The sequence below is a fragment of the Pagrus major genome, chromosome 17 (genome assembly GCF_040436345.1).
Source record: "Pagrus major chromosome 17, Pma_NU_1.0".
Classification (NCBI taxonomy): Eukaryota; Metazoa; Chordata; class Actinopteri; order Spariformes; family Sparidae; genus Pagrus; species Pagrus major.
The window spans coordinates 15,619,062-15,645,696 of NC_133231.1; the positions used below are offsets into that span (position 1 = coordinate 15,619,062).

At 39.8% G+C, this 26,635-nt stretch overlaps 1 protein-coding gene across 1 annotated transcript in view; it reads right to left on the minus strand.

Moving 5' to 3' along the window:
- Positions 1-25,284, minus strand: part of LOC141011832 (dynein axonemal heavy chain 11) — a 40,817-nt gene extending 15,533 nt beyond the window's left edge. Inside the window, exons 1-58 of the mRNA XM_073485147.1 lie at positions 25,069-25,284; positions 24,696-24,839; positions 24,356-24,549; positions 24,046-24,235; positions 23,852-23,951; positions 23,479-23,690; positions 23,053-23,274; positions 22,806-22,973; positions 22,555-22,671; positions 22,317-22,454; positions 22,109-22,224; positions 21,804-21,999; positions 21,236-21,340; positions 20,716-21,111; positions 19,709-20,041; positions 19,014-19,268; positions 18,753-18,922; positions 18,457-18,679; positions 18,216-18,332; positions 18,045-18,131; positions 17,793-17,951; positions 17,478-17,561; positions 17,191-17,349; positions 16,960-17,082; positions 16,302-16,424; positions 15,503-15,727; positions 15,328-15,419; positions 15,111-15,237; positions 14,849-15,001; positions 14,527-14,760; positions 13,353-13,484; positions 12,923-13,083; positions 12,643-12,799; positions 12,395-12,540; positions 12,206-12,322; positions 11,991-12,129; positions 11,743-11,835; positions 11,082-11,276; positions 10,930-11,007; positions 10,708-10,840; positions 10,450-10,577; positions 9,988-10,136; positions 9,014-9,164; positions 8,798-8,929; positions 8,016-8,189; positions 7,202-7,406; positions 6,758-6,923; positions 6,574-6,676; positions 5,798-6,037; positions 5,554-5,715; positions 5,255-5,448; positions 4,758-4,920; positions 4,206-4,329; positions 3,891-4,033; positions 2,708-2,869; positions 565-798; positions 247-393; positions 46-159 (exon numbers count right to left, since the gene is read on the minus strand). Of these exons, the coding sequence (XP_073341248.1) occupies positions 46-159; positions 247-393; positions 565-798; positions 2,708-2,869; positions 3,891-4,033; positions 4,206-4,329; positions 4,758-4,920; positions 5,255-5,448; positions 5,554-5,715; positions 5,798-6,037; positions 6,574-6,676; positions 6,758-6,923; positions 7,202-7,406; positions 8,016-8,189; positions 8,798-8,929; positions 9,014-9,164; positions 9,988-10,136; positions 10,450-10,577; positions 10,708-10,840; positions 10,930-11,007; positions 11,082-11,276; positions 11,743-11,835; positions 11,991-12,129; positions 12,206-12,322; positions 12,395-12,540; positions 12,643-12,799; positions 12,923-13,083; positions 13,353-13,484; positions 14,527-14,760; positions 14,849-15,001; positions 15,111-15,237; positions 15,328-15,419; positions 15,503-15,727; positions 16,302-16,424; positions 16,960-17,082; positions 17,191-17,349; positions 17,478-17,561; positions 17,793-17,951; positions 18,045-18,131; positions 18,216-18,332; positions 18,457-18,679; positions 18,753-18,922; positions 19,014-19,268; positions 19,709-20,041; positions 20,716-21,111; positions 21,236-21,340; positions 21,804-21,999; positions 22,109-22,224; positions 22,317-22,454; positions 22,555-22,671; positions 22,806-22,973; positions 23,053-23,274; positions 23,479-23,690; positions 23,852-23,951; positions 24,046-24,235; positions 24,356-24,549; positions 24,696-24,839; positions 25,069-25,284 (9,420 nt within the window). The remainder of the gene's footprint in view (positions 1-45; positions 160-246; positions 394-564; positions 799-2,707; positions 2,870-3,890; positions 4,034-4,205; positions 4,330-4,757; positions 4,921-5,254; positions 5,449-5,553; positions 5,716-5,797; positions 6,038-6,573; positions 6,677-6,757; positions 6,924-7,201; positions 7,407-8,015; positions 8,190-8,797; positions 8,930-9,013; positions 9,165-9,987; positions 10,137-10,449; positions 10,578-10,707; positions 10,841-10,929; positions 11,008-11,081; positions 11,277-11,742; positions 11,836-11,990; positions 12,130-12,205; positions 12,323-12,394; positions 12,541-12,642; positions 12,800-12,922; positions 13,084-13,352; positions 13,485-14,526; positions 14,761-14,848; positions 15,002-15,110; positions 15,238-15,327; positions 15,420-15,502; positions 15,728-16,301; positions 16,425-16,959; positions 17,083-17,190; positions 17,350-17,477; positions 17,562-17,792; positions 17,952-18,044; positions 18,132-18,215; positions 18,333-18,456; positions 18,680-18,752; positions 18,923-19,013; positions 19,269-19,708; positions 20,042-20,715; positions 21,112-21,235; positions 21,341-21,803; positions 22,000-22,108; positions 22,225-22,316; positions 22,455-22,554; positions 22,672-22,805; positions 22,974-23,052; positions 23,275-23,478; positions 23,691-23,851; positions 23,952-24,045; positions 24,236-24,355; positions 24,550-24,695; positions 24,840-25,068) is intronic.
- Positions 25,285-26,635: the final 1,351 nt, after the last annotated feature.

Below are 26,635 nucleotides of genomic sequence, written 5' to 3' on the forward strand. Positions count from 1 at the left end.
CTGAAGATTCAATAGAATCACATCCACGTTGATAAAATGCAGCACCTTGTTGAGGGTGTGCAGTGCTGCTGTGGCAGCTGTCAGTGACGGCTCTGCCTTGGCTAGGTCATTTTCACAGTCTTTCTGTTTGGCCGAGACTTCTGCCTGGATAACAGCAACCTGTACAAATCCAGCACAATGGACTAAATCACAAAAAGTGCATGGAGCGAATGGTGTGATATGATGTGGTATGATAGGATATCTCACCTTTTGTGCCTCAACATCGGCAGCCTCTCTCTTGCTGCTCACCCTCTCAGTCTGCAGTCCAATCTTTGTAATTAGAGCCTCAATATTCTGTTTTTTAAAGGTCAGTTCAGCTTCTTGGGATGCCAATTTAGCTTGTAGATCCTCAACCTAAAACAGAGAGAAAATTATTACACATACTTCAATTTGTAATATACTTAATGCCAGGGAAAAACCCATAGTTTAAATCGCACATTATTAACTATTCCTAATTTTCCTACCTCAAGCTTGCACTTTAAACCCTTATATTAGCCCCCTACAGTGTATAATAAAGATGTGCACCTGAGAGGCAGTGGTTTGGAGCTTTTGAAGGCCGCTGTCAAGCCGGTTCATCTTGTGTTGGAGCTGAGCCCGGCTCTTCTCCAGAAGGTTCCTGTACAGGGTGATTTGCTGGAGAAAGCTCTTGGGGGTGGTGTAATTGTACCTCTTCTCATTGCGCTGGTATTTTTCACTTGCCTGGTTGACACTGGTGTGAACGTAGGCCATGAAAAGACTGATGGATTCCTGGACGGCAGGCTGTAAAAATAAGCAGACAAGGGGGGAGAGGGGCGAATGGGGCGAGCTGGATTGAGTAGAGTTTAACATCGCCGACCTGATGGGGACTGAAATATTATCTTCATAAATTTTGAATTCATCTACAAGTTTTGCCATCTTACTTGGCTGGCCCTGACTTACTCAATCTGAAATTTAGGTGCAGCTAGCAGGAATGATTAGGCTTTGAAACCTCTGTGAAAATAATGTGTTTAGACCACTGACGTGCAGCTTGTAAAACATGCACACTGTTTACATTATCTCTGATGTCCTCCAACTTTCTAAATACCGTCTACAGCGTCTGTTGTACCACAGTCCAACTAGGTATTCATCATATGGAGCTCAATGACACAGAGCCTCTATTAATCAAGCAGTTAGCAATCAATTAAAGCAAAAACAAATGAGCAGAGAATACAAGGATCAAACCTAACCATAACTCACAAAAAGCCATTGTTAATGATCATGGACCCGGTAGGAAAAAAATCATTATTAATTAAGATCTGACATAATGCTTTTTGACAAAGCATGCGATGTTCAGTTGAGATGCGAGAGAAGTTCTCATTGATTGGCCCTGTGTAACAACTATTAGTGAGTTGTGCATTTCTAACTTTAAATAAATGATCATTTCATTTCTTGTTTCCCAGCCTCTTTAAAAAGATAAACAATCATTAATGACTTTATAAATACAGTAATGGCTCATATTTTGTTTTTTTTTCAACTTTTTAGAATATTTTGTTATTAATGAACATAACTTAAACAAACATAGTCCTGTCTGCATCCACACAAACATTTATTCCACATGTTCTCCCTCATGATCTCCCTCCCCTGAGTGTATTTCTATTAATATAACTTTACAGCTACTAGGACTGAAACTAACGATTATTTTCATTATTGATTCATCTGCCAATTATTTTCCTACTTAATCAATTTATCAATAAATGTCAACAAATTGTGAATAACGCCTGTTTTAATTCCCCACAGCTGAAGGCAGTGTCATCTTATAGACTGTTTTGTCCAGAACCCAAAGATATGTATGACAAAGAAAAAGTGTACATACTCACATCTGACACACTGGAACCAGCAAATGTTTGGCAAGTTTTGGCAAAAAAATTTACTAAAAAAAGTCTCAATTATCAAAATAGTTTTTTAATCAATACCTACCTCCATCCTTTAATATTAGTAAAAGTTGCCACTACTACTTTTTCTTAAGCAGTAATGCTCTAATAATACCACAGCTTCTTCAGTACTACGGCTACAATCAGGACACATTTTTTTGCAGGAAATGAACATCCACACATGGACAAATCTGTGTACACACACACACACACACACACACACACACACACACACACACACACACACACACACACACACACACAAACAGTGAAAAGTAATAGTCTGGCACGTGTTCACATATGTGATGACACTTCCTGGTTGTGACAGCTGTGCCTCCTTAGAGGGTCGTTATGTGCTTAATCACTCTTCTCTCATTAACATAAATGATTCTGGGTTGTGATCGTTCCACTGCTATGATGGAAAACAATGATATGCCTGCACTCACTGTGAGTCTCCAGGCATGTGTTCAGCAATTTGTCAGCACCTCAGCAGAGAACTAATGATGAGGGATCTATGGAGACGTTAATCCAGCTGCACTGTAGTAATTAGAAGGTGTTCATTAAAGTCTAACTCAGTCTGGAATAAGGGGGTACATGGCAAACCTAGGGGAGATACTGTACTGTATGACACACCCATAGATGCTTCTCTGACAGACAATACTGTTACTTGCAATTATATTTAACAATTCACACGTGGTGGAAAGCAAGGAGACAAACTTATTGAGAAATTGATTAGAATGAGAGATGGTGAGATACAGTACAGGTTTCAAAGGTCTGACCTCAATGCCTTCAATCTCTTGGATGAACCTGTAGCTGACCGACTGCAGAGCCTCTGAGGTCCAAGGATGGAACCAGTCAATGGTGGTGCACTGGATGAGAGCAGGGAATCGACGGGCCCTAACACGAAGGGCACTGCCCACGGGAGACAAACACAGTACCACCTACAAAGAAGGAAGTAGGGAGACAGTGAGTGTCACAAAGGCACACATATTGTACACAAACAAGTCTGGAAAATATCCCCATACAAGATATGTAGCCAAGTGCACATAGGAAAATCAACACAGGTCATAGATATCACAGATGCATCCAAAAGGGAAACCAGAACTGGCAGCCGTCTGAGCCCCCACTTTCATCTACTTGGCATGTGGTCAGACAGCCACATTCCCAGTTGGTTGGAGCAGACGGTGACACTACCAGAGGCCCTGGCGCAAACACTAGCTGGATGGCATACATGTATACTGAGACAAGAATTTCCTTCCTTTTAACCCCCCAGTTCGTCTGGCTCTGTGAACTCAGCTTGTCAAACATATTTACTAACATTACACAGCAGCTGTGCTTTTAATTTTGAACACACTAGAATATGTGTAAGATTTTAATTTCTACAAATGTCTTGTTTAACTAATTAATTAATTAATTGCTCTGAATGTTGGCTGTGAAGTCACATTCAAGTGTTATCAAAGCTCATGGAGTACCGCATTAATCCGTGCTTTCAGTTTGTCGGAAATTTTATGTGTCTTTCACTTCAATAGTAAACAGAATCTGAATTATAGAGGGATTTTTTTCACAGTAAAAATGGGGTTTCTACAGGCTAAAGTATGTGAGTAACAAAAATTAAGCATATTTAAAAAATTCTACCACCCTTGGAAACCCTTCAAAGCCCACAGACTCATTATTATAATGGTCAAACTGAGTAGAACTATTATTTTTAGTCACTTAAACTCAGGTATTTTGTAGTTACAAGGTTATATCCTAAAAGTGAGAAAATCTTAAAAATAAATAAGATGTTGGTGGAAAGCAGCTCACCTAGACATAATCACAGAATTGAATTGAACACATTACCCAGACAAAATCAGCTTAGGTGAAAGTGCAATTACATATCAGTCATTTCCATTCTTCAGCCTGATAAGGATAGAATGCTGGTGAATAATGATGTCTTTAGAAGAAAATTTTGGAAGACTAGACCGTGAGCTGTCGCCGAACTCTGTCGGTAAAGAATCTCCAGCTGTTCTCCCTGCTGTCCAGCAGTCCAAGAGCTCGGACCTCAGCTCTCACACCCGACACGATACCTTCGATCTCCTCCTCGCTGAAAAGCTCAGGAATTTCTCCTGTAGGGAGAGGCAGTCATAATCACAGACTGACAGGCTGACAGTCAGAATGATTTCAAAGACAAAGTTTGATAGCTGATAATGTACATTAATAAAAACAATTCTACAGCTACGATTACAACAGGCATGTTCTCTGAAAAACAGTATGGTTATTATGGACGTTTGTACTGACCTGATGCCAGTAAGTCATTAATAATGACCAGAAAACGCTCATCAGGTATCTGTGCATCGGTCAGGAGCAGAGCCACACGCTGGTTCTTCACTCCAGTCTTGAGGAACAAGCCTGCCAGATCCATCTGAACAAAATCACACATGACATGAATGGAAGCAGACTGTACAGTAAAACGGTCACATTGATATGGAGTCCATTAAAGAATTTTAAATTGTCCAACAACAATCAATGGGTCAGCACAAGTCCCATGATGACACTTTGATTTTTTAAGAGGCTATTAAAGGATTAAATTGACAAACTTGCTTCATCAATAAGATATTGAAACATTTCCAAGTGGCTTTAAATAGTATCTGACAAGTACTTCCTGCGTCAGTGGGGTACAAAAACGAATAGCATAAATATCCTGCATGCAAACAAACCTTGATTTAAATTAACTGTGACGTGTGAAGGATTGTAACTCACTTAAAGGTTATACATTTTCGTAAGAGCATATTTTATGAGGTTATACTCTGCTTGATGTTCTGTTTGGCTGTAACCTATTAACAACATTACCTTGAGGTCCTGGGTGCTATAACCCTTACTCAGAGTGATTTGGAAGACTTCCACAGAGGATATGTAGGCAGCCAGACGAGTCAGGCTCTGCTTCCCACTGCCCCCGACCCCAACCAGTAAGCCGTGACCCCTTGGAGACTCCAGGATACGACTGATGCGACAGCTGGTAACAACACAATCTTTGTTATGCCACAAAACATCTCTGTCTAACCAAATGTTATAAATCTAGACAGACTACCTTTAAAGGTCTTAGTGCGTAGTCTCCCAAGAGTGGCATGGAGGATTTTAATATGGCATCATTTCTACATCAAACTGCCACTTTACATTTAATAAATTTGCTTATTTTCAGTATGTTATGTTTATGAACTCTTTCTTTATTGCTTTGTTTAGTGTCATGGATGCAAAACACTTCATCAACATTATAAAAGGAAAATATTTTATAAGTTTACTATGACCATTCTAATTATTATAATAATATGATGTCCAGCTATACTTACACATGTTGCATTGCATCTTCAAACAGCACCAGATTCATGGCTGCATTGAGCTCATTGTAGCTCTCCAGGGCATCTGTGAGGATGGACCTGAGCACAGACCAGTCTGTAACAGGAGTATAGGAGGCTTCATCGCCTATTTGGGCAAAATGGCAATAGAGGAGGGGCTGCTTTGTCACCTTTTTGTCTTCCAGTCCCTGGAAGAGGACAAGCATAATAAATCATTTGAATCTTTCGTTCACTGTTGTTAAATGAAGGTGAAGAGCAGAAATGTAAACTGTTTATCAGAATCTGTAATGCACCTCGAAGCATTCATGCACAGTCTCCATCTGGAGCTTCCGGAAGAGCTGCAGGTCCATGACATCTACCAGTCTGTCTGAGTACACTCTGCAGGACTCGTGGAGCCACAACAGTGCCAGGTCAGTGCTGTCTTTCACACTCTCAGGCCCGGCAAACAGGATGCCCTGAATAACACCGAAAATCATATGAATATTGCACTTTTCATTCAAAAGACAAATTGCACAAATTGTTTGCTATTAGCACTACCTGGAAGACGTTAGACAAGTCTCGTAGATTAAATGTGTAGTGAAATTTGATGGCTGTGGGCAGAAAGCTGTGAATCATCTTGTGATGAAGAGTTATGGCAGCTTGGACCACAGCTGCAGCGCTCCTCTGAACCAGCGGACTGAAGAGCTGCTGCTTAAGGTGGTCACACAGGATCTGACCATAGATGGACGTCTGAGCCTCAGATGAAGGAAAGTTCACTGCAAACACTGAGAAATGTCTCTGGAGAAAGCAAAAAAGGTACGACAAATTTTCAGAAAATAGATAATATTGTATGATTAGCAATTACTTCAGTCTAACCCCAGACCTTTGGTAACACTGGTAGGCATTTAAATGAAAACTAATTCTGGAGATATGTGTTTAAACTGAATGTTACAGACTAGTTTTTCTAAAACAGTTGCTACATCATTGATAACATATCCTTACCATGCTGCCACTTGAGTATAAAATATTGTATTCAAATCTGTTATATGTTTTATTTATGCTCAAAACTAGACAGAAGATTTAACATCAGTTTTCCTTGTGGATTTATAATTGCTGAAAATTCTTCCTCAACATGCTAATCACTTTCTCTGCAAACAAGTATGTGAAGTTTGTTTCTGCAGTTTAAAAAGTTACTGCAGATGAAAATTGAGGGTTATAAAACTCAAGACAGGCAATGCAATTTGCATTGAAAAATATATTGTGCTGTTACAAAATGCTTCTTTTAATCCCGCATCAGAAAAGAAGATTAAGTGCAATTTAACTGGGAAACATACCTGTAGTCTGGGGTTGATACTGAAGCTCCCAGAAGTTGGATTCATACAGGCAACATACTGGGTATTGTGTATTTCTTTTAGGGTCATTTTCTGTCTGTCATACCTACACAGAGAGAAAACAAGGCCTGGTTTAATAAACAAAAACATAGTTTGGCAAAATGTTTATGAGTAATGTAAGACTCACCAATGCCCATAATCCAGATGTTGCCGAATAAGTGTGTGAGGTTGCACTGTTCCATAACTGTCAACAGCAGGCATGTTCATGTCATCTATAAAGTAGATCATCCTTCTGTTGCTTACAGGGGCATAGCTCCTGCCTGCTCTTTTCTCTAATGGTCGCTCCAGAATCACTACAAGCGAAAGTAAAAAACATCAACCAAACTACTGTTACCTAACATGTAAAAGACAAACAACAGCCTTTTTAAGAGCTAGAATAATATTTCTCTCATCAAATAAGCCTTGGAAATGTGAGGATGTCATATGGCCAAGGTAATGCCTGCAAAAGACACCTAAGGGTGAAGTTTTCTCCCCTTCCATCCTTTCTGAATCTGAAAATTACCAGCAGATGGTGCTACAGTTTACTTGTTGTGCTAGTCTCTACTACAAAACAATCAAAAACCCCACTCACCCTGCAGCATGAGGGAGGTAGTGTAGTAGTTGAAGGGTACTTTTGTAGTCATGTAACTCTCTGGCAGACACTCTAACTTGTTCCTGACAAGTGCAGTCTTTCCCACTCCAGCATTCCCCACAAGCATCACTGGCTGTCTCCTCTCCAGCAACAAGTCCATGAAGTACCGAAGACGCACAGTCTCTGCTGTGTGTACCACAACAGCCTGCAATCATAGAAACAGCAGGAAGACAGAGAACAGAAACATACATAGTTATTACGGCTTTCTTTGAGTGTGATTTATTGACAGACATGTGTTCAGTGAATTGTATGTGATTTATAATTTCTTGTATTTCCCCAGTGCACCACAACTATTCTGTCATAATAGCATCATTTGCTCAGAACAAAACCCTACTAATTACGGCTCAGCAAGAGCCTTTGGAGCATTCACAGCTGTACGCAGTAGCATAAAGAAAGACAATAGAGCGTGGGTGATAGCTCAAGCCTTGTTGCTCATGCCTTCACCCCCACACAGTCTGGTATGGGGTGTAGTAGATGGTAATCAGACACAGTGGAAAGCCTATCATCCATTCTAGCACCCCTGCCATAACCTCATGATGTGACTTTACCCTCTCTTATTATGTTCACTGAGGCTGATATATATTTTTCATATGACTGTATTGTTCATTTTTTGGTTATTTTTCTTTAAGAAGGTTGCTTCTTGTAATTATGTCTGTATGTGATTATTTGTCAAAGTGCTTTGAAAAGTCTGTGTCTCTAGAGTTACATGAAGGGTCCTACTTTTCTGTATTTATAGTAGCTTCTATGTTCTTGCCTGTAATGGCGTACAAGTTTCCATTTCAAACGGAGGCACAGTATCAGCCCAGGGCAGGAACCGTCTGGTTTGAGGGTCAAGGTAGTAGTCAAACACAGTCCCCTGTGCTGGTAGCTTCACTGTCTTCATTTCTTTGGTCCACCACTGGCTGAACTCTTCCCGGTAATCATAGAGCTGGGAAAATCATAGAAGATATAATATCATATATTAATTCACATCATTTCAATAGACAACTCCACAATTAGTTCCAATGATTGACAGTTGAGCTCATCTTATTCTTGGTCACTTGACACTCTTGACAGGTCATCTCAACAAAAGGCCCCATGTCATGATGCCTTAGCCTATATTTATATCTTTATGACAGAAGAACAAAGACAAAGCCCGGAGTGAGTGGAGTGATAACTAAGTGGACTATCACCAGGAGTATTGATAACAATGTGCAACAGTCCTTGACGTTGCCTGTAACATTAATGCCCAGTTATACAATTTTCTATAGAAAATACTTTCTAAATATCTGTCAAGGGACAGCTGTTATGTCAAGGAACAAGGCCTGAATTTACTAGCCTAATTAGGACACAAACCCTTCCGCATAGCATGTCATGACAGAATTCATACACTCAAACTGTCCTTATAGAAGCTACATTATATTTCATACATACAATACTTCATTATTTACAACCACGAATTCAAAAAAAGTTTGGACACTGCGTTTGGACAAAAATAATGGTTGTACTAAATTCAATTTCATCTGCTTGAATTAAATCAAGTAATCAAAGTAATACCTGGTCTTGATACAGGGCCCCACCAAAAGCCCAGATGCAGGCGAAGGTGAAGTAGGTCTCATAGAGCTCCCGCGGAGAGTCAGATGGGATATTTTCTGGTGTCAGAAGGCAGTCGAGCAAAGTGCAGAGCGTCTGAACAATAAGAAAATAATTGCTGACTTTACATGCATACCAAAGGAGAACTTAATCCACTGTGCGTGCTTCTGTGTTGAGTACCTGCACCATAGAGTTTTCTGGGATAGGAGTGATGGGCTTGAAGGTTTTCCTCATCTGCTCTAGACAACGTGGAACATATTTTTCAAACAGTATGGTGAGGTGGGCCCTTTCTGTCTGCCGTTCGCGTTGGTCAATCCAGCTGGCAACGTACCTGAGCAACAATACAAGGAATCGTTTAAATCTTGCTGTGCTCATCTGATCAGGATCTGAACCAGTGTTTCAGAGAAAAAAGAACTGTTGCAACAATATTTTTTATCTGTTTTGGATTACAGGGATGTTATATAAGGAAAGCTGCTGCCTCTACATTAAAACCACTGGATGCTGTCTACCACTCAGCCCAAAGGTTTAGAACTGGTACAACTAATCATTATTTTCATTGTCAATTAATCTTTCAATATTTTTTTTAATCAGTAAGTTGTTTGGTCTATAAACTGTCAGAAAATTGTGAAAATTTCAGTGTTCACCAACACCCAAGCTGATGTCCTCAAAGGTCTTATACTGCAATTAAATTTTTTATGATTATTCTAACCGGCAAATGCAATTAATTTAATAGTTCTTAACTAATCAATAAATCCCACTTTTCTCAAACTGTGGTATGCGTAGGAATCCAACAATTGGTTTTTGAAAATGAAATAAGTAAATTTAAAAACAAAATAATACTAGCAAATACTGCAGAATTTAAAACTAAAATAATAATAGAGAAGTGCGAAGTAGGGGGAGAATACTTTGAGCTGCCCTCTTGAAAGTGATGTTGAACCAAACAGTGAACTGGGTACGCTAGAGGCTACTTAACCACCTGCTGAAGCACCCACAGCACCTGCTAATATGGTACACAGTGTAAAAACTTTGATAAACACTAGATTAATCAGTTAATTATTGCAGCTCTGAGGCACAACACATGATACAGAAGATAATACAAAAACACCATTGCATTGAAAACCTAAAAACGCTTTAATATCAACTGTGTGACTCACGGGTTCCAGCCCAAGTCCTGGTGGTTCACATAGAGAATTCCTGCTCTGGACACAGTAGCAGGAGTAGCCGTCCTTAGGTGACTGATTTCAAACACCAGTCTCATGGAGGAAGTGAGTGGCACACGTTCATTACTGGCCAGAGTCAGGACCTGAGAGATGTTATTAAGGATTAAAGGTACCAAATATCACAACATTTGAATGGTCAACATGATGGACAAGACTCTACCCAAACGATAAGGAAAACACCTTCATATCTCATCAGGTTTGACAGAGTTGCTTTAGAATATTTCAAAGGCTCAAGATCACTGTGACATGATTCATCACTCTGGAAAAAGACCTCCAAGTACACACACTCCAGGAAGTGATTGCTGAAGGAGGGGGAAAGGAACATCTTTTTCTATCTATACCACCTTGGTTGCTATGTGTTGTACAATAGTGTATGAGTGAACAGGAGGGAGGTACCTTGTTGTCATCCATCACTGTGTTGAGTGATTCAATCCACATCGGATCAATGTCTCCATCCAACACAATCCACTTAGGTCCTGTGTGGGAGATGTTTGCTTGCTCCCGCATCAGTGATGAAAACAAACCTTGCGCAGAGATTGAAGAACACAAACAACTGAGATTACAAGATATAACCACTGTTTGCACTTGTTATGTGTTAGCACTTGTACATGTGCTCTAATTTTGTTATTGTCATTCAAAACCAGCTCTGTTTACCATCTTTCCACTCTCGAGTCGCGGGATGGATAAAGCCGAACAATTCATCTCTGTCCACTGCTTTGGGATTGAGGTCATTCCACACAGGCTTCCTCTTCAAGTTTACATATGTTTTATGGAGAACTCTCAAAATCTATTGAAAGATAAATATCTGACATTTGATGTATCTTATAAAAATTGTTTGATTTCATTTTCACAATTTTTAAGGCTTTAAAATCCAACCTGGCTTTTCCCAGTCCCTGCATTTCCAAGAACAAAGACAGAATGACGCACGGCCATGAGTTCCTCCAACTGTACCACCTGACAAAATAAATGTTTAGAAAAAGATTCTTTCATTCTTATTTCAAGCAGGTATACACCATTTCATCTCAAACCTTAAGGATGAATGTCTCCTCAGGCTGGAGTCGGAGCTGCACCGTGGTCTTTCGGACGGCCTTTTCAAATTCACAGTCTCGTTCTCTCTCCACCTCAAGGCATGGGAACAGATCTCCTAGCAGTCCCAAGAAGATAGTCACGTCCTCTGTCACAATTTTAGGCATGTTGAAGTCCCTCAGTGCACGCATCAGCACCTGGAGAGAAAGTATACTTCTATAGTACTATCTATATTATATCAACACATAATGAATAGAAGATTTCAGAAGATGATACTCAATAAATGGTACACAGCAGAACCACTAAAGATGAATGGCTGAAAATTGATGAAAAAATATATGATATGCTACTGTTAACTCATTGGATAAATATTCAAGAGGACCTATGTCAAGAGAAATGGGAGAAATAGATGATGCCTACATGTCAACAACGAGACAAGAGAATGAACAGCCGAATATGCCACAGGAATAGATCTTGTGGCTTGTGGTTTTATGGAAACAGGGCAATCCAGATCTTTTCATGCATGTTTTTTTTTTTTTTTTTTTTTTTTTTTTTGTGGGTGTGTGATTTCTCTGTAATAGAAAAACAATAAAAATAAGGTATTAAAAAAAGAAAGTGCATCTTCCACTTGTGGCTGTGGGATGACATGCACATATAAGTCACCTGATCCTCTGGTCTACTCTTGTCTCGTCTTCTCAGCGCCCCAGCTACAACCAGAACAGACTTGACAGCACGTAAACCCCAATCATAGTGGTCCTAATAGGCAAATGAGAGACAAATCGTATCATACAAAAGTGCTAAGATTTATTAAATGGTTACATGCACTTACTTACTGTGCTCCTGATTTAATATTAATGCTCTCTGATATAATCCAACAATAAGAATAGTGCGTTTAAGTGCTTTTCTCCTACCTGCTGGGAGAGCAGTTCTTTGCAGAGAGTGTACAGAGTGATAAACTTCTTGGCTAAAAGCTTAGCACCACGGAAGCCCTCTGCAACCAACATTATCTCGCAAATAAGCTCAGTGTCGGGCACCACCATGGCACAGGGTCTGCAGCAAGACACAACAGTGCATAATGAACTTAATGCTGAGCAAAAGCACACTATAAGCCAAATCTGTATCCCACCTGAAAAGAGCCTTGAGGTTCTCAGGTAGCTCTGTCCTGCCTGCATAGCCAGGGTTCATAGTGATGAAAATCCCCACAGAGGGCTTTAAGACAATGTCTTTATCCAAGAACAGGAACCTGTAGGAATGTATAGGGAGGTAACTAATTTCTCACTCTCAAGGATTCATGTATACGACTTCAATTGCTTACCTTTTCTTCTTAGCGCGAAGGGCGTCCTGTATAGTTTTGACCTGCACTGCTACAATGGACAGAACGTCCACAGCGATACGATTGAACTCATCAAAGCAGCCCCATGCTCCAGTCTGGGCTAGACCCTTGTAGATATTTCCAATTGACTAAATATACACAAAAAAATTTTTAAATTTGCATTTAAACATTTAATAAAGACAAAGACTGACTAAAGTGAATAACAATGAATGTTCTGCTTAATTTCACACCTTGTAGTCCATCTGTTCAGAACAGTTGAAGATGTATACCATGACGCCCATGGCTCTGCCAAGATCCTTAGTGGTCTCAGTCTTCCCTGTTCCAGCGGGGCCTGCTGGGGCCCCACTCATGGTCAGGTGGAGTGACTGAGTTAAGGTGATGTAGCACCTATATACGCTCATGGCAACAGCACACAGAGAAACACAAATTTGCTATTTAGCAATGCTGAATGTAGCAAATATAGCAAAACTTTATGCACATAGACTGAAAACTGATAAGCAGTTAAATTACCGGTCTGTGAGGGGAGTGATGACTAGACGTGGCATGTTTCCAAGGTACTCATACGAGTAAAGGAACTGAGCATCGCAGATGTTAATGAAGCAGTGATGCTGCTTCTCATACCAGCAATGTCGGAGCTGGGAAAGCCACTGGAAGGACTGTGAGGTGGTGACCTGTGAACAAAGGTGGCTGCTTTTAAACTATGCTAAAGGAGATTTTTTCAATGTTTTACTTGCTGCATGTGTTGCAAATTGAGAATTGAACTGAAACTGTGATTTTTCAGTAAATTACATTTTAACCTGAGAGAAGCAACACAACAATCATGCTGATAAATTCTTCATGTGCTTTACATACCTTTATGTTGAGTAAAATCTGTTATAATGAATTAGCTCAATTGCACAAAAAGGAAATGCTGACTATGGGATGATTCAATTATCATTACCTTTTGGGCGATGAGGCTGGCAACAATGTCTCTGGCATGGACATCAATAGTGCATATAGTCATGATCTTCTGCCTGTCGCCTGAGCTCAGCTCTCCCAGTAGCATGGCAATCAACAAGTTGAGTTGAGAAATCTGGAGGAGGGGTTACACAATCTGATATAACATTGTTTGGTTCAAATTTCCTGTCTCAGTTGTATTGTTAATTATTCAAAGTCATTAAAACTTCAATCCATGCAGATCAACACAGTCGGTATGAATGTGGACAATGTGGAGAATTTGAGCAAACACTAATCAAGGACTTGGACTTTAAAGACAATCAAAAGAAGTCTTGTCTTGCTTTGACTAAACATCACTGGATGTCTTGCATTTGTCACTGGTCGTGTATGACAGCAGATCCAATCAGTGCAGCACAGTCAAGGGAGTGAGAGATTATTCAAACAGCAACCAAGGACATGCTAACCTTAAATAGTGCTGATGAAACTGACAAGAGTGATAATACAGCTGTGAGCATAGCTCACAACAAGGTTCAACAAATCCAGCACAGGATATGACTCTCATGTCATTATGATGGCGTTATGGAAAACGTGTCCATCGTCTTTATCAGTTGCCACTTCAGTCACAGAATATACACAAATCAGTATAATGTAATACTATCTTTACATTTAAATGTATACAGTGTACCTGTACATATAATGCATGTATAAATGAAATTAAATCAAGGCAGTAACTTTTTCCTAAAATTACATTTCATTCCAATAATGCACCTTTACATCGGTCAATTCATAATTTACTTGATGTTGTAACACAATTCATAGTAATCCAGAGAGATGTTGTGGTGACAGTTTGTGGTAGTGTTGTATGGGAGTCTAGTTTCGTAAGGGGTTATTTTTAATTTCAAAATATTGCAGATGCCTTGCAAAATAATAGTCAAATTCAACACACCACAAATTTTGGTAGCAACAACTAAGTCTTGTATCAATACACCTCTTCCAATAAACAAGATATGTACAAATTATTCATCACCTAAATCTGTAAAATATATTTGGCCCAACATTTAGGACTATAGAGATCTCAGAAACATACTGCCCATTGACAAAGGTCTCCATTAGTTAAATATTTACAAAAACCTCTTGCTCTTCCTCTTTGTTATTTTCAATGTCATCATAAAATCTACCTGTTTCTTGTTGTAGTCCTTTAGTGCAGACTCATATCCTTCCTCCAGTCTTTTAAACACAAGCTCCATATCATTACTCCACCAGATCTGAGATCCAGTAAGAGCCACTTGGGCGGGGAAGTCAAGAATCCACTGTTCTCTGGGCCTGTCCTCGTACACAGAAACAGCCTCAGACAGGTGACCCCTGACACATTCCTTCATAGACTCCTCCAGACAGGTAAGCCACGCCTCCACCTATTGTCAAGTATCGCTATTATTAGGTCAGTTATTTTACGAAATGTGATAGCAAATTCAGATTCTTTGATCCTGAATCTTATCTTACCGGCCCATAACAGTGGCATTCAGTCTGGAATGGGACAAATTCCCTCTCTTTACTGTACATCCCCACTGCAAGTTTAGGATTTTCCAACTGTTTGTTTTTGGTAAACTCAAGGTCTGACATGTTGGCAAATAGTTTTGAGAGATGGACAGTTACCTGCAAAAGACATTGAGTCATTCAATTTGTCTTGACAGACACGTGAAATAGTGACACTGGATAAATACCATAAACAAAAATGAAGGAAAATCTACATATACGTATGTACCTCTCTGGGACGACTCCCTTTAGAGAGAATGTCCAACAAGTCTGCAGATGAAATAAAGTAGAATCGCGGAAAGGCAAGTCTCTTTGTTTCCAGGTACTCAGCAAGAGCTTTTTCACACAATGCCAGCCTGTTAAAAGAAAGTATGTGTGAAAAGTGAGTACAAAACATCAAACTGTGGAGAGTATAAAGAATAGTATGTATTGAGATAAAAATTTACCTTTTTTGTAGATCCTCTAACTTCTCAAACAGAAGAGGTTTGTTGGTGGCGTCGATGACATTTTTAGTCTTGGCGCTGTCCAACATTAACTCCTAAAAGGATCAAAATATCCATGTTTAAAATGATGACAGCAACAGAATTTGCTTCACTACATGACTGGCATATTAGTGCAGACCTGAAATTCTGCATCTATCGCTTGGAATCTGTGTGCATCTGCCGGCAGCTGCTGGCAGATATCATCACAGCCTTTGAAGATGCTTTCCAGATAGGCCCATGTCCTTTGGACCTCCATCCAGACCATCAGCACAGAGTCAGCCACCATCAGCTGTTTCTGTAGTTCCACTACCTGGAACAGGAAGTGCTCTACATGCTTGCTCTGAAAGACGCTCTGGAGCTGAACCTTGAGGATAAGGACAAGGAGACATGAGTACATCCTACCTAAATGATTTGGTCTAATGAAAAACTTAAACATACCAAACTACCACACAATCTGTGGCAAGAGAAAGACATATCTTCATAACCTTATCTTCATAACATATGTCAGTGTAATTTCAATGCATATTCAACCTCATCAGCATGCCATGCCATAAAAAAGTGGGGGAGAGAGACAGTCTGTTTACACAAAGATGGGGGCACTAAAGTGGCAAGACTTCTAATTGCTGGCTATAACCCCCCAATGCATCTGGTGTACATGTACAAAGACCGCCAGAGTGCAACAATGCCCCGTGTCCTCGAGTAGCTATAAATCTAAGGACTCAATAGGGACCTCTCTTCTCTCAGTTGTGCTGTTAGACAGTCAGACGGAGAGGCCCCTTTCTGCACTCTCATCTCTATTCAGCACTTTACTATCAGTGCTTCTCACAGACAACTGATCTTGAGAACTTTTTTTGTGCTTTACAGCCTTTATGCATTTTTCAACACAATAGGGTCACACATAAAGTCCCAGCATCAATAACAGCAGCTTAAATATTTACCTGATGATCCTCAAGAGTTTCAATAAGTTCCTCTTCACACTTAAGCAGTGGCACAGAGGTTTGGCAATGATCTTCATATGAAAGCTCCATTGATGACCACGTTTGACTTATTTGTGTCACAACCTGAGATTAAAAATAATATTGGATAATCAGTCTCTACGAACAGTATTTCCAACAGTATTTAGTAACACCTAAACCAAATATATCAACTGCAGCTGGCAAATGAAAACCAAATGAGGTGATTTTAGTTTTACTTATTATTGATTGAGACAATTCCCATTCCTCTTAGGCTGAATAAACTATTTCAAACCCATTGGATTATCTGAGAAATACACGGTTCTTGTAAATAAAACCAGTCATGCAAAGTTGATTCTTTGGAGATATATGGTTTTAACAACATAATGGACCATGTACATTTGTCTGGTTCCTGGTCATTACTTTTTCCCTATACATCCTAAGGTAAAATGTTCTAGATCTAGTCCTGTTTGTTAATTGTCCACATTATTCATCTTTAGCCCAAACATGCAACAGTATAGGTAGAAGAATGTTAATAATAAGTTTGCAAAAAACATATCTTATCATATTATTGGTCATTATGACCAAAATACTCTTGATGTCGATGTGCTTGAACATAATCTATTAACAACTTTGGACGAACCTTCTCTATGGCCATTTCCTTGACCGCCTTATCCACTATGTTGCGAACTTCATCCTCCAGCAAATGGAGCTGCAGAGCCAAGAGGTCGTCCAAGGTGGTGTTGTCAGTCACAGTGAAGTTCATCTATATTAATTTAAAAGAATTATTGTCATGATGCAAAGTTAAGATTTCTATCATGCCAGAAAAAAGGCTTTGCTCTAAAGTAGGATCCTGCTTTGTTCATTTACGCACCTGCGTTGTTCTAATTAGCTGCACCCAGTGGCGCTCTCGTATTGCCAGGTTCTGTAGCTGACTCACGGCCCGCAGTGACGTCAACAGGTTCTTTACATAAAGGTCTAACCCAGAATACACATCCCACACGCGAGCCTCCTTGTCAAGCTTCCGTATGTCCTACACAAACAGAAGGTAGGTAAACATAATTAGTTATTAGGGGCATCTGTTACAAACAGCAATGGTGCATGACAGCAAGACAGCAGGAGAGATGTGCTGGTGTGATGTAGCACTGTTGGTGACCTCACCTTGGCAAACCTCCTCAATTCTGCATCCATCTGGTCCACGTTTATCTGCCTCCATTTGGTCATTGTCCAGTTTTCCACACTGCTCTGTATAGATAAAGACGAATGCAGAGGGGTCAATGGGCTGACGGTGCTTAATGGGGACATTTGGAGGCTACAGGGTATTCAAAGAATCAATGACAGCCTCCAAGAGGACAGTGCTGGTCAAGATATTGAGTTATTGGGGTATTGTATTGGCAGGATGAGGCTGTCAGCGGTATTTTTTATTTCCTAAAGAATTGTGACATTCAAATATACAAAATACTTTAAGGTACTGACCTGCACAAATACCACAATGTCCCACAGTTCTTTGAGGACCATGATCTCTCGTCTGCAGAGCTTGATGTCTCTGTAGTCAGGAATAGTAACGTCAAACAGATTTGTGGACTCCTGCAGCTCCGCTACCTCTTTCTCCATGTCTCGGATTGCTTTTTCAGACTAGAAAATGACGCATGGCAAGTGTTATCCAAAGTGTTCAATATGATACAGTTTTATTTTAATCCTATAATCAAGCAATGGTTTAACTCCTACCTTCTCCAGACTGATGTAGGGATGCGCTGCATTGTAACTGAAGGGTGCCGTTGCCCTGAACATCTCCCTGAATTGGCTTTGTTTCACCTGAAAAATTAAAAGTACCACTTAAATGCTGGTCAACACTGTGTATAATTTATCTGGAAATAAAAGCTGAAAGTGACTTGTCACCTCAAATGCCATGCACCGTCTTCGTAAAACCATCACTTCTGCATTCTGCATGGGTGCCACCTCATGCCTCACTTTTAAGGCCAGTTTTTTGGCTGCACTCCATTTCTCAGGAAGTTCCTATACAGAGAGAATTTTGATTTCTCAAAGGTTGAATGTGAATTAATTATCATTTTAACATTATTTTTAGTTCGAAGTTAAAAGTGGAAGGAAAATAGGAGAATTAACCCATTCGTTTTCTTACCACCAGCTGAGAATAGACCTGGTCGGGTATGGTCACTCCATATTGTTCCAGGAGGATTACTGTGTCTCTAAGTGGGTCAAACATCTTGTCTGTGGCTGCTTGTCGGTCTCTGACAGCCAACAGGTGACTCATCACCTCCACCAAGTCACTGTGGTTTCCTTTAGCCACAGGCTGTCCGAGCCCTTCGACTGTTGCTCGGACAAACCTCTGCAGCTCATCGAGACTGAGGGAAAAAATGCAGTGAGAACAACTGATGTAACAGTTTAGTATAACAGCCATGCAGAAATTAGCTTTACCTGTTAGTGACATGTGTCAAAAGGTGTTCTTTAAAAAGCCAGCTCCACTTCTTTAAAGTGTTAAGGAGGCTCACTTTAAAGAACTTGATATCCACCCGAAACCATCCATTGAACACTGTGAAGTCCTCAACCTTGGATATTTCAGCATACAGATCCTCATAATAATCTATCTGTAAAATAAAGACCACAGCAGACATTACAATTGAGACACCTGCCATAAAGAGGGAAAATGTGGCTCATTATTTTAAAAAAGTCTTTTACCTGTTCTTTGAAGTTATCGATTGTAGGCGGGCTCTCAGGGAGTACGTCTGTTCCATAAGCCTCCATTTCTTCAGCTGTGAGTACACGTCCATAAAGGAGAAACTGGCTGAGAAACTCTGCCCTGTCATCTTGCCAGAGAAGGGTGTAGCAGTCAAACTTTCTCTGGTAATTTATTGCTTTCTTGAGGACGTTTTCCACTCGCTCCATTATTTCCTGTCTCAGGTCCAACAAATCTAGCATGTCATCCATTACATCCTGTAAGAGTTATATTACATGACATATAACATGAGAAGGATCTACGATTTGTAGAGGAATGTACTGCAGTGACTTTAGAGATATTAGCGTAATAGGAGAGCACACTTCAAAACTTTGTCGTAAAATATGCTATTTTGAACCTAAAAACTGAGAACAGAAAATGTACATAATACTATTCTTTGGAGGTAATTATACTTGTGCATTTTATAAGATGAATTAGTTAAAACACCCCACAACATCCCAACCCAGTCTACTCTTATCTCATCTGTCCCCTCTTAGACAACATTTCACGTGGCTTTCATCAATATACATTCATCTATTTTGCATCTATTAGACCAGGATGCCAACGTCTTTGCAGTGGTAGGGACAAGTCTTAGGCTCGAAAAACATCCCTATTTACAGAGAAACAACAGTCAGTTTTAACAAAACTACAGCAGTACCTGGTAGCTATCCATGCCAAGATGAGCAGCCACTCTGTTGATATTCACAGTAGTCTTGAATACGTCTCTGACCAGTCCCTCTATCAGCTCATAGAGGCCGTCCCCTGCATCTTGCTCCAGCGAGGGGAGGAAGACCATTCCGGAGCTACTCAGCATCAACTGAGCCTCAAACAGAGGCTTCTGGTTTGGCCATGATTCCATGTTGTCTACAAAGAACTGAAGAGAGTGGCTGATGTAACTGAAGAGCCCCTCCACAACCATCTCATCCACGTACTCCAAGTAGGACTGCCATGCTTCTGAGGCAGGGTCAGCATGGAAAAGGACAATATTCTCCTGAGAAAATGGTAGGATTTTGGAGAGATGGTGAGCACGAAGACTGTCAATGTTTGACTTGTACTTGTATCATTTTTTATTTCTATGATGCTGATGTTTGATTGCAGAGTTTTTTCTATTTCAGAATAACTAGGGCATATATATTTACATGGCTCCCCAAGTATTGGGACATTATAAAGAGACAGTTAACCCCAAAATCAAAAATACATATTTTTCCGGCAGTGCTATTTATCCATCTAGATGGTTTTGGTGTGAGTTGCTGAGTTTTGAAGATATCGAGATATCGAGTTTTTCAATACACAGTGTATCAAGTAAAATCATATTTATGTCAGGAAAAAAAAGTAGGCTAGAAACCAGACAAAATCTGGACTGACTACATCCAAAAGGTTTATCTTGTTATGATACTGAATCCAAAGCTAAACAGAAGTGCAAATTATGAAATTAATTTAAATGTAATTAAACAATTTGTTGAATTACCTTTGACTCAAAGTGTCCCTTAAGATTGCTATAAGCTAGGAAGATTAATATCTCTACAATAAGATAAAAGCTTTTCAAACCATGCCAATAATTTTATAATTTTGGGTGTTTACTTACTTACAGTACAGTAACACAGTATTCATGGAAAATATATTATGAATAATAGGGAACAGTATTATAAAACCAGCCATACATACCTGTATCAACTTGTGGATAGAGTCTCCGTCCTTCTTCATTAAGCTGTACTTCTTGTTGACACGGTCCTCCCTGTCTTCCAGCTGTATGAGCGAGCCTTTCTTGTTGTCCTTTCTGCAAAACATGGCCTGTTTCCTCCATCCCTTCATCATTGATTGGATGGCTTCACAGTTTTCCTTCGCTCTGCTGACTCGACATACAAGGTCGTGGACCAGGTCTTTGGTGTTGCTGATGAAGCTCCAGCAGTCCGGATCCTGCCATGTCAGGTCAGACTCTGCTCTTGTCAACTGCACGTCTATAGACTCCAGCTCAGCTCTGGTGAGAGGAAGTTCGACCTCTAGCACTATCTGCTTTAGCCTGTTGTACCATTGTGCTAACAGCTGCAGGCTGCTCAAATACTACAAAATACAAGTGTGGATAAATATTTTTAAGGGCGCATTATGTAAAGGATAATAAGAAAGACATATTGCATATTGGTTAACTCAAACAAGTGTGCATGAGTGTAATATGCTTGTTTCTTACCTTTGTGAACATGAAACGCTTCTCAAAAACAGTCACTGCAGCTGCAGGGATCTCGATCTGACTGAGAGTCTGAATATACTTCACATCTTTCAAGACTTCAGTCAGCTGAGGAGTGAAAGGAAACGGTGATTAACTCATATACATAGTCACAGTGGGGTGGTGGTAAATGTTTTGTCTCAACTAACAGAAAGCCTTTGAGAATATAATAACTCAAATTAAATGTGTTTCCCTCTGCCAGAATGATTAGGTTTTTGTGCATATTACCAACTCTGTCAGCAGTATGTTAAAAACATATGAACAGATTTGCTTGTAATTTAAAGGAGAGACACTGCATGAGTCAAGAAATTATTTACCCTACTTAAGGGGTGGCTTGCATTTGGGTTATGCACCATTGGAAATATTGTTATTTGGTAAAACTTAGTAAACTAAAAAAATAAAACCTAGATCATGAGTATGAGTCATACATTATTACATCAGTCTAACAGCAGAGTAAGTTGGATTAATATTTATTGGAGGATCTTTGCAAAATGAGTGCTTTCTAGTTTTTCGGGAAGGATACATCAATCACCTTTGGGTTGAAGTTGACTGAGATCAGGCCAGATGAGGTATTTCTGGAGAGTAGGGGCTGGTTCAGGTTGATCAGGCAGGCCTGTTCCAAACCATTACGCCAGTCAGAGTAAGTGTCCTCCTCATACTGGTCCAGGAGACACATCATCTCCATGTACATGCAGGACTCCTTCTCCATCTCTACACCTCCCGCAGGCCTGGAAATATAGAATAACTGTGAGACTATTGTCATTTTTAAATCTATCAATCTATCTGTCTGTAAGTAGTTCATATATTCACTGGAAATCGTCTAGTGTTTTTACTGACATGTCGAACAGTAATCTGATTTTTTCCCATGGTGTTTGAATGCGTTCTCTGAGCATTTTTGCACACTTCAAAGCTCCAGAAGTTTGAGCCATGTTCTTACTCAGCCCACTCTCTATCTGTAAAGAAAGAATGGGAAAAAAGTTGTTGCATGGACAAATTCTACTATGCCTTGGATGCATTTTGATAATATTCCATGTTGCTACAGTACCTGATTGAGCTGGGCTTTAAACAGACATTTACATTTCTCCAGCTCTTCTCTGAAATGCTGCTGCAGTAGATGGAAGTTGGGACTGAATATCTGTCGAATTTGCTTTCTCTCCAAGAAGGGACCGACAATAATTAGCAGCTAAAGGAAAAAAAGATGTTGGTGTACACCTTGACAGCTCTGTCACTGACTATTTATAAATACTTTCATTACCATCATCATATTATCCAGTCTTGCTTACTTTAAATGCTGATTCCAGTCCTGAGCCATCCTTCAAGGCCAAGCATAGAAGGCTGGCAAGGCGGCATTCAAAGTCCACATTCCACACTTTGAAATCCTTATACTCATTTTCAAAATCCTTATGACAAAGTAAACAATTCAACATTATTTAATTATGGACACCAGTGTGAAATAGTGCATTATGAATCAGTGCAGTGGCTATTTACAGAAATGTTAATTAGTAATAAAAATGCCAATGAAAAATAATTTCACCTGAGAGTTTAAGTCAAGTGGGCTGTTTTCACTTTGTTTCAACGCTTGGCAGCGTTTACTGAACTCTCCGTACATCTGAGCAGCATGCTCACTGTAGAGTTTTCCTTTAAGTCCACCGAATTCCAGTTTTTCCATCCTCTGAAAGTCCAGCATAATTTCAAACAAGTCCTGCAAAAATAGCACTTTATAATAGGAAACACAACCTCACCGTTGACACCTGAATACAAAAACAAAAATCTCATCTCACCTCCAACTGTACCATACGATTAAGGAAATGGTTGAAACGTGCAAAAATCATGGCAGATGGGAAATCCCAGGGAGCGTGTTTCACATGGTTGGCCAACCTCTCCCTCTGTGTCTGGTAACTGTCTCTGAAACATCTAAAGATTTTTATCACCTTATTTACCATTTGTAGACTTTCCTCTGGATCCTCTCTGAGGAGCAGGTCTCCAGAGAGGTATGTAGAAGCCTAAATGGTGAAAGATTGTAAATCTGTGAATTTGTTCACACAGTTAGCCAATAACTGAAGTCAGATTAATAGACTGACTAACATACCATCAAAGTGTAACTGACAAAATTCCATGTACTGTCACTAATAATATTGGCAACAATTTCACAAGTATGTGTCACTTGATGTAGACCACTATTACAGGTGTTTCATCAGGATTCTTACCTGTTCAATGAGCAGATTGCAAAGTTCCTGCAGCAACACCACAATACGTGCTGGTCTTTGATAAGATTGGCAGTTGGTCCAGATAAGGAAGAGAGTGTGAAAGAGTGCAGGAATGAATGTCTCAAGGTGAGGAAATCCTCCCTTTTCCAGTTGAGACAGTTGTGCATGTAGAGGCTGTAGATGGAGGTCAATGTCCTGGGCTTCTTGAAGTGCTTTTGAAAAATCAGTTTCAAACTTAAACATAACATAATAATCATATATACACATACATAATCATTTATAATATGTTTTGGTAATCACATTAAGCTGTGCATCTGACATTTGATTGATTGGTGCAAACCACAACACAGTACAGTTATTTGGCTAATCTTACCATCAAACACATTTCCAATTAGAGTCTTGATTGTTGGATAGTAGCTGCTGTCCAGCATCTCTAACACTTTTGCCATCTTCTGAACAATGGGGCTCTGGAGCTACAAGGAACAGTACCACAAACTTTAACAGAGAGTGGATGGAAACAAGTCAAATAATTATTTTACTAAAGATGAGGAGGAAAGGGGAGCATACCTGATGATAAATGCTCAGGATATTGCTCTGCCTTGAAGCCCAAAACTTCAGCTCTGCATTGGGCCCTGGATTACAGCCTGTCAGAAGAAGGTCTGATGAATCCTCCTTTAAAATTTTCTGGATCAGATTGGTCCAGTTGATGACCTGGCTCTCTATGGCATGGGCCAGTGCCCTGTCATAGTTATTATACCTGAGGATGAAAATATATTTTGAGTGTGAATACCTGTATGAATGTATAAATATAATAACCCTGTACACACAAAGATCCCAGTCTCTTAAAAACAAAAGCAAAATGTGTGTGTTTGCTCACATTTTGAAGGCGTTGTATGAATTTTCTATCCACTCTGTTGTAGCTGGAATGGGGAGGACAGTTTTCCCTAATACCTGTCCCTGTACAACAGATGTCTTACTGCACATGCTCTCAACATGTCGAATGATGTCATCAGACATCAGATTTGGCCACATTAGATGGTTTTTGCTGTTTGACAGCAATGGAGCGCATACCTTGTAAAGAGACAAATAATGAATCACCCAGGTACCGTATAAAAGTGAGGTAGAAATCTGGATAACAAAAGAACAGCAAATACAATAGGATGGTTTTTTTTGTGAGACAGGTGTGTGATGGAGGGTAGCTATTACATAACAATCACCTGCTCCACTGTGTTTGACAGCTGCAGTAGTGGTGATGGAGACAGCAGGCCAAAGAGCAGAAGCTCCCTGTAGTTTTCAGCATTGATGGAAACAACTCCCTTCTTAAGCATATAGACTTGCTTGTTCTGAGCAACAGGTGTGACCTACATTAGAAAAATTGAATTGAATTGAATTTTAAATAAACAGATTTGACACTTCCAAGCAATTCAATAAATCTGTCATGCTAAATCCATCCATTTTTACATCTTGTAAATGTCCAAAGCTTGGCTAACTAGCTATCTTACTAATCAAGTGCACATAGGCTAAGCTAGTTATACATGAATGTAGCTAGCTACCAGCTTAATGTTACTGGAGACTCTGCAATAACCATACCTCATTAGAAGCAACCAGACAACCTTTTTTCAAAGACGAGAAAAATAATACAGACTCCTTCTCGAAGAAGTCTTTGAGAAGTGTTTGAAACTCTTCGTTGACAGCACTCTTCTCCCATGTTTGGCGGTGAAGTCGAAGCAGCCCACAAACTTTTTCCTCGACAAACTTCACCCTGACGTCCTCCAGAAAAGAAGGCACACTTTCGTCGTCGGACATGATTGCTGCCCTGCGACCATGACGTGCTGTAGTAGCCCTTCGTTCAACAAAACGGAAAAGAAAAAAACTGATTTGTGAGACCTCCCGAAGCTTAAATCAGCTCCTAACTTCGTGTGAGAGTAGTTTTAGGTTACTTTAATATACAGTATGCCTGTGTGACTGCAGACTGGCGCGAGCTGTACAGTCCTGGGGGCGGGTCAGCATTCCGTTACTTAGCAACGGCCCCTATCCTCAATCACTGCCAGGTACCAGCAGCTACATGTGAAGTAAGCTAACAGAAACTTTATTCTCTGAACCGTTTTCACACTGAAAGTCGTGAAGATTTTTAAAAGCATTTCTTTCTATACAACTGTTGGTACAATTTCTCATTATTGTAGATGACCAGAATATCAAGCAGGTTGCCTAGAGTAGCCTAAGAGATCAAAAAAACATTAAAAAGTAGGCCCACAGTTGCAGAGGATGCTCTTTGTATTCCACAAGCCATGAGACGTTTTACAGTGTAATCCCTGACAAAGTTACTGTAATTAACTAAAACTAAATTAAATAAAAACTGGGATGTCTACAAGACTGAGTCAATTGCCTTCACAATTTGTACCTACTCTGAACTTATTAAATCTTTCCCTCTTAGAAATACCTCCAACATCATAGTAAAGAATAAAATCAAACTAATACTGACACATATTAAAAAAGAAATTAAAAGTACAAAATTAATGACAAGTACAACACTGTAAAAACTGTCAGTTGTGTCCTGTCCCGTTCTTTGTGTTTTAATCTGTCACATACTATAGGCCTATTACATGATTTTGCTTTGCAATTGAATGTTGAATACTTGGGTATGATAAAGGGCTTTTTTAACTTGGGTGTACAAGTTTCATATATGCATATGGCTTAGATAAAGGTTCAGCACTTTAATTAAAGTTCAGTTGTTCAGCTCAAAATGATACATAGCTTGGGCATAATGTTCACACTTTAGTTTGAGAGACTGTCTAAGTCAAGGTCCTACTCATTGACATATGCATACCGTGACCTTTTGTCATTTCATTGGACTGTTGACCAGGGAAATACTGTCTGTAAGGATATATAGTAATTCCTGCTCTAAAAAGGTGCAAAATTGTGGCCTCTTTTATGACATAACCCCCCTCTGTGACAGGACTGAACATGGAGGAGCCAATGTATTGGAGTTCCACAGACTGTAGTAAAATGTATATGATACGTGTGTGTGGGTAGTTTGACTGTTGTCTTAGCAGTGGAGCAGTGTACCCAGCAACTGCCATTTACAAGGCACTTTACTACACCCCCTTTCAGAGCAAGCTGGGGGTCTGCTTGTCTTAAATGAGTAACAAAATGATTC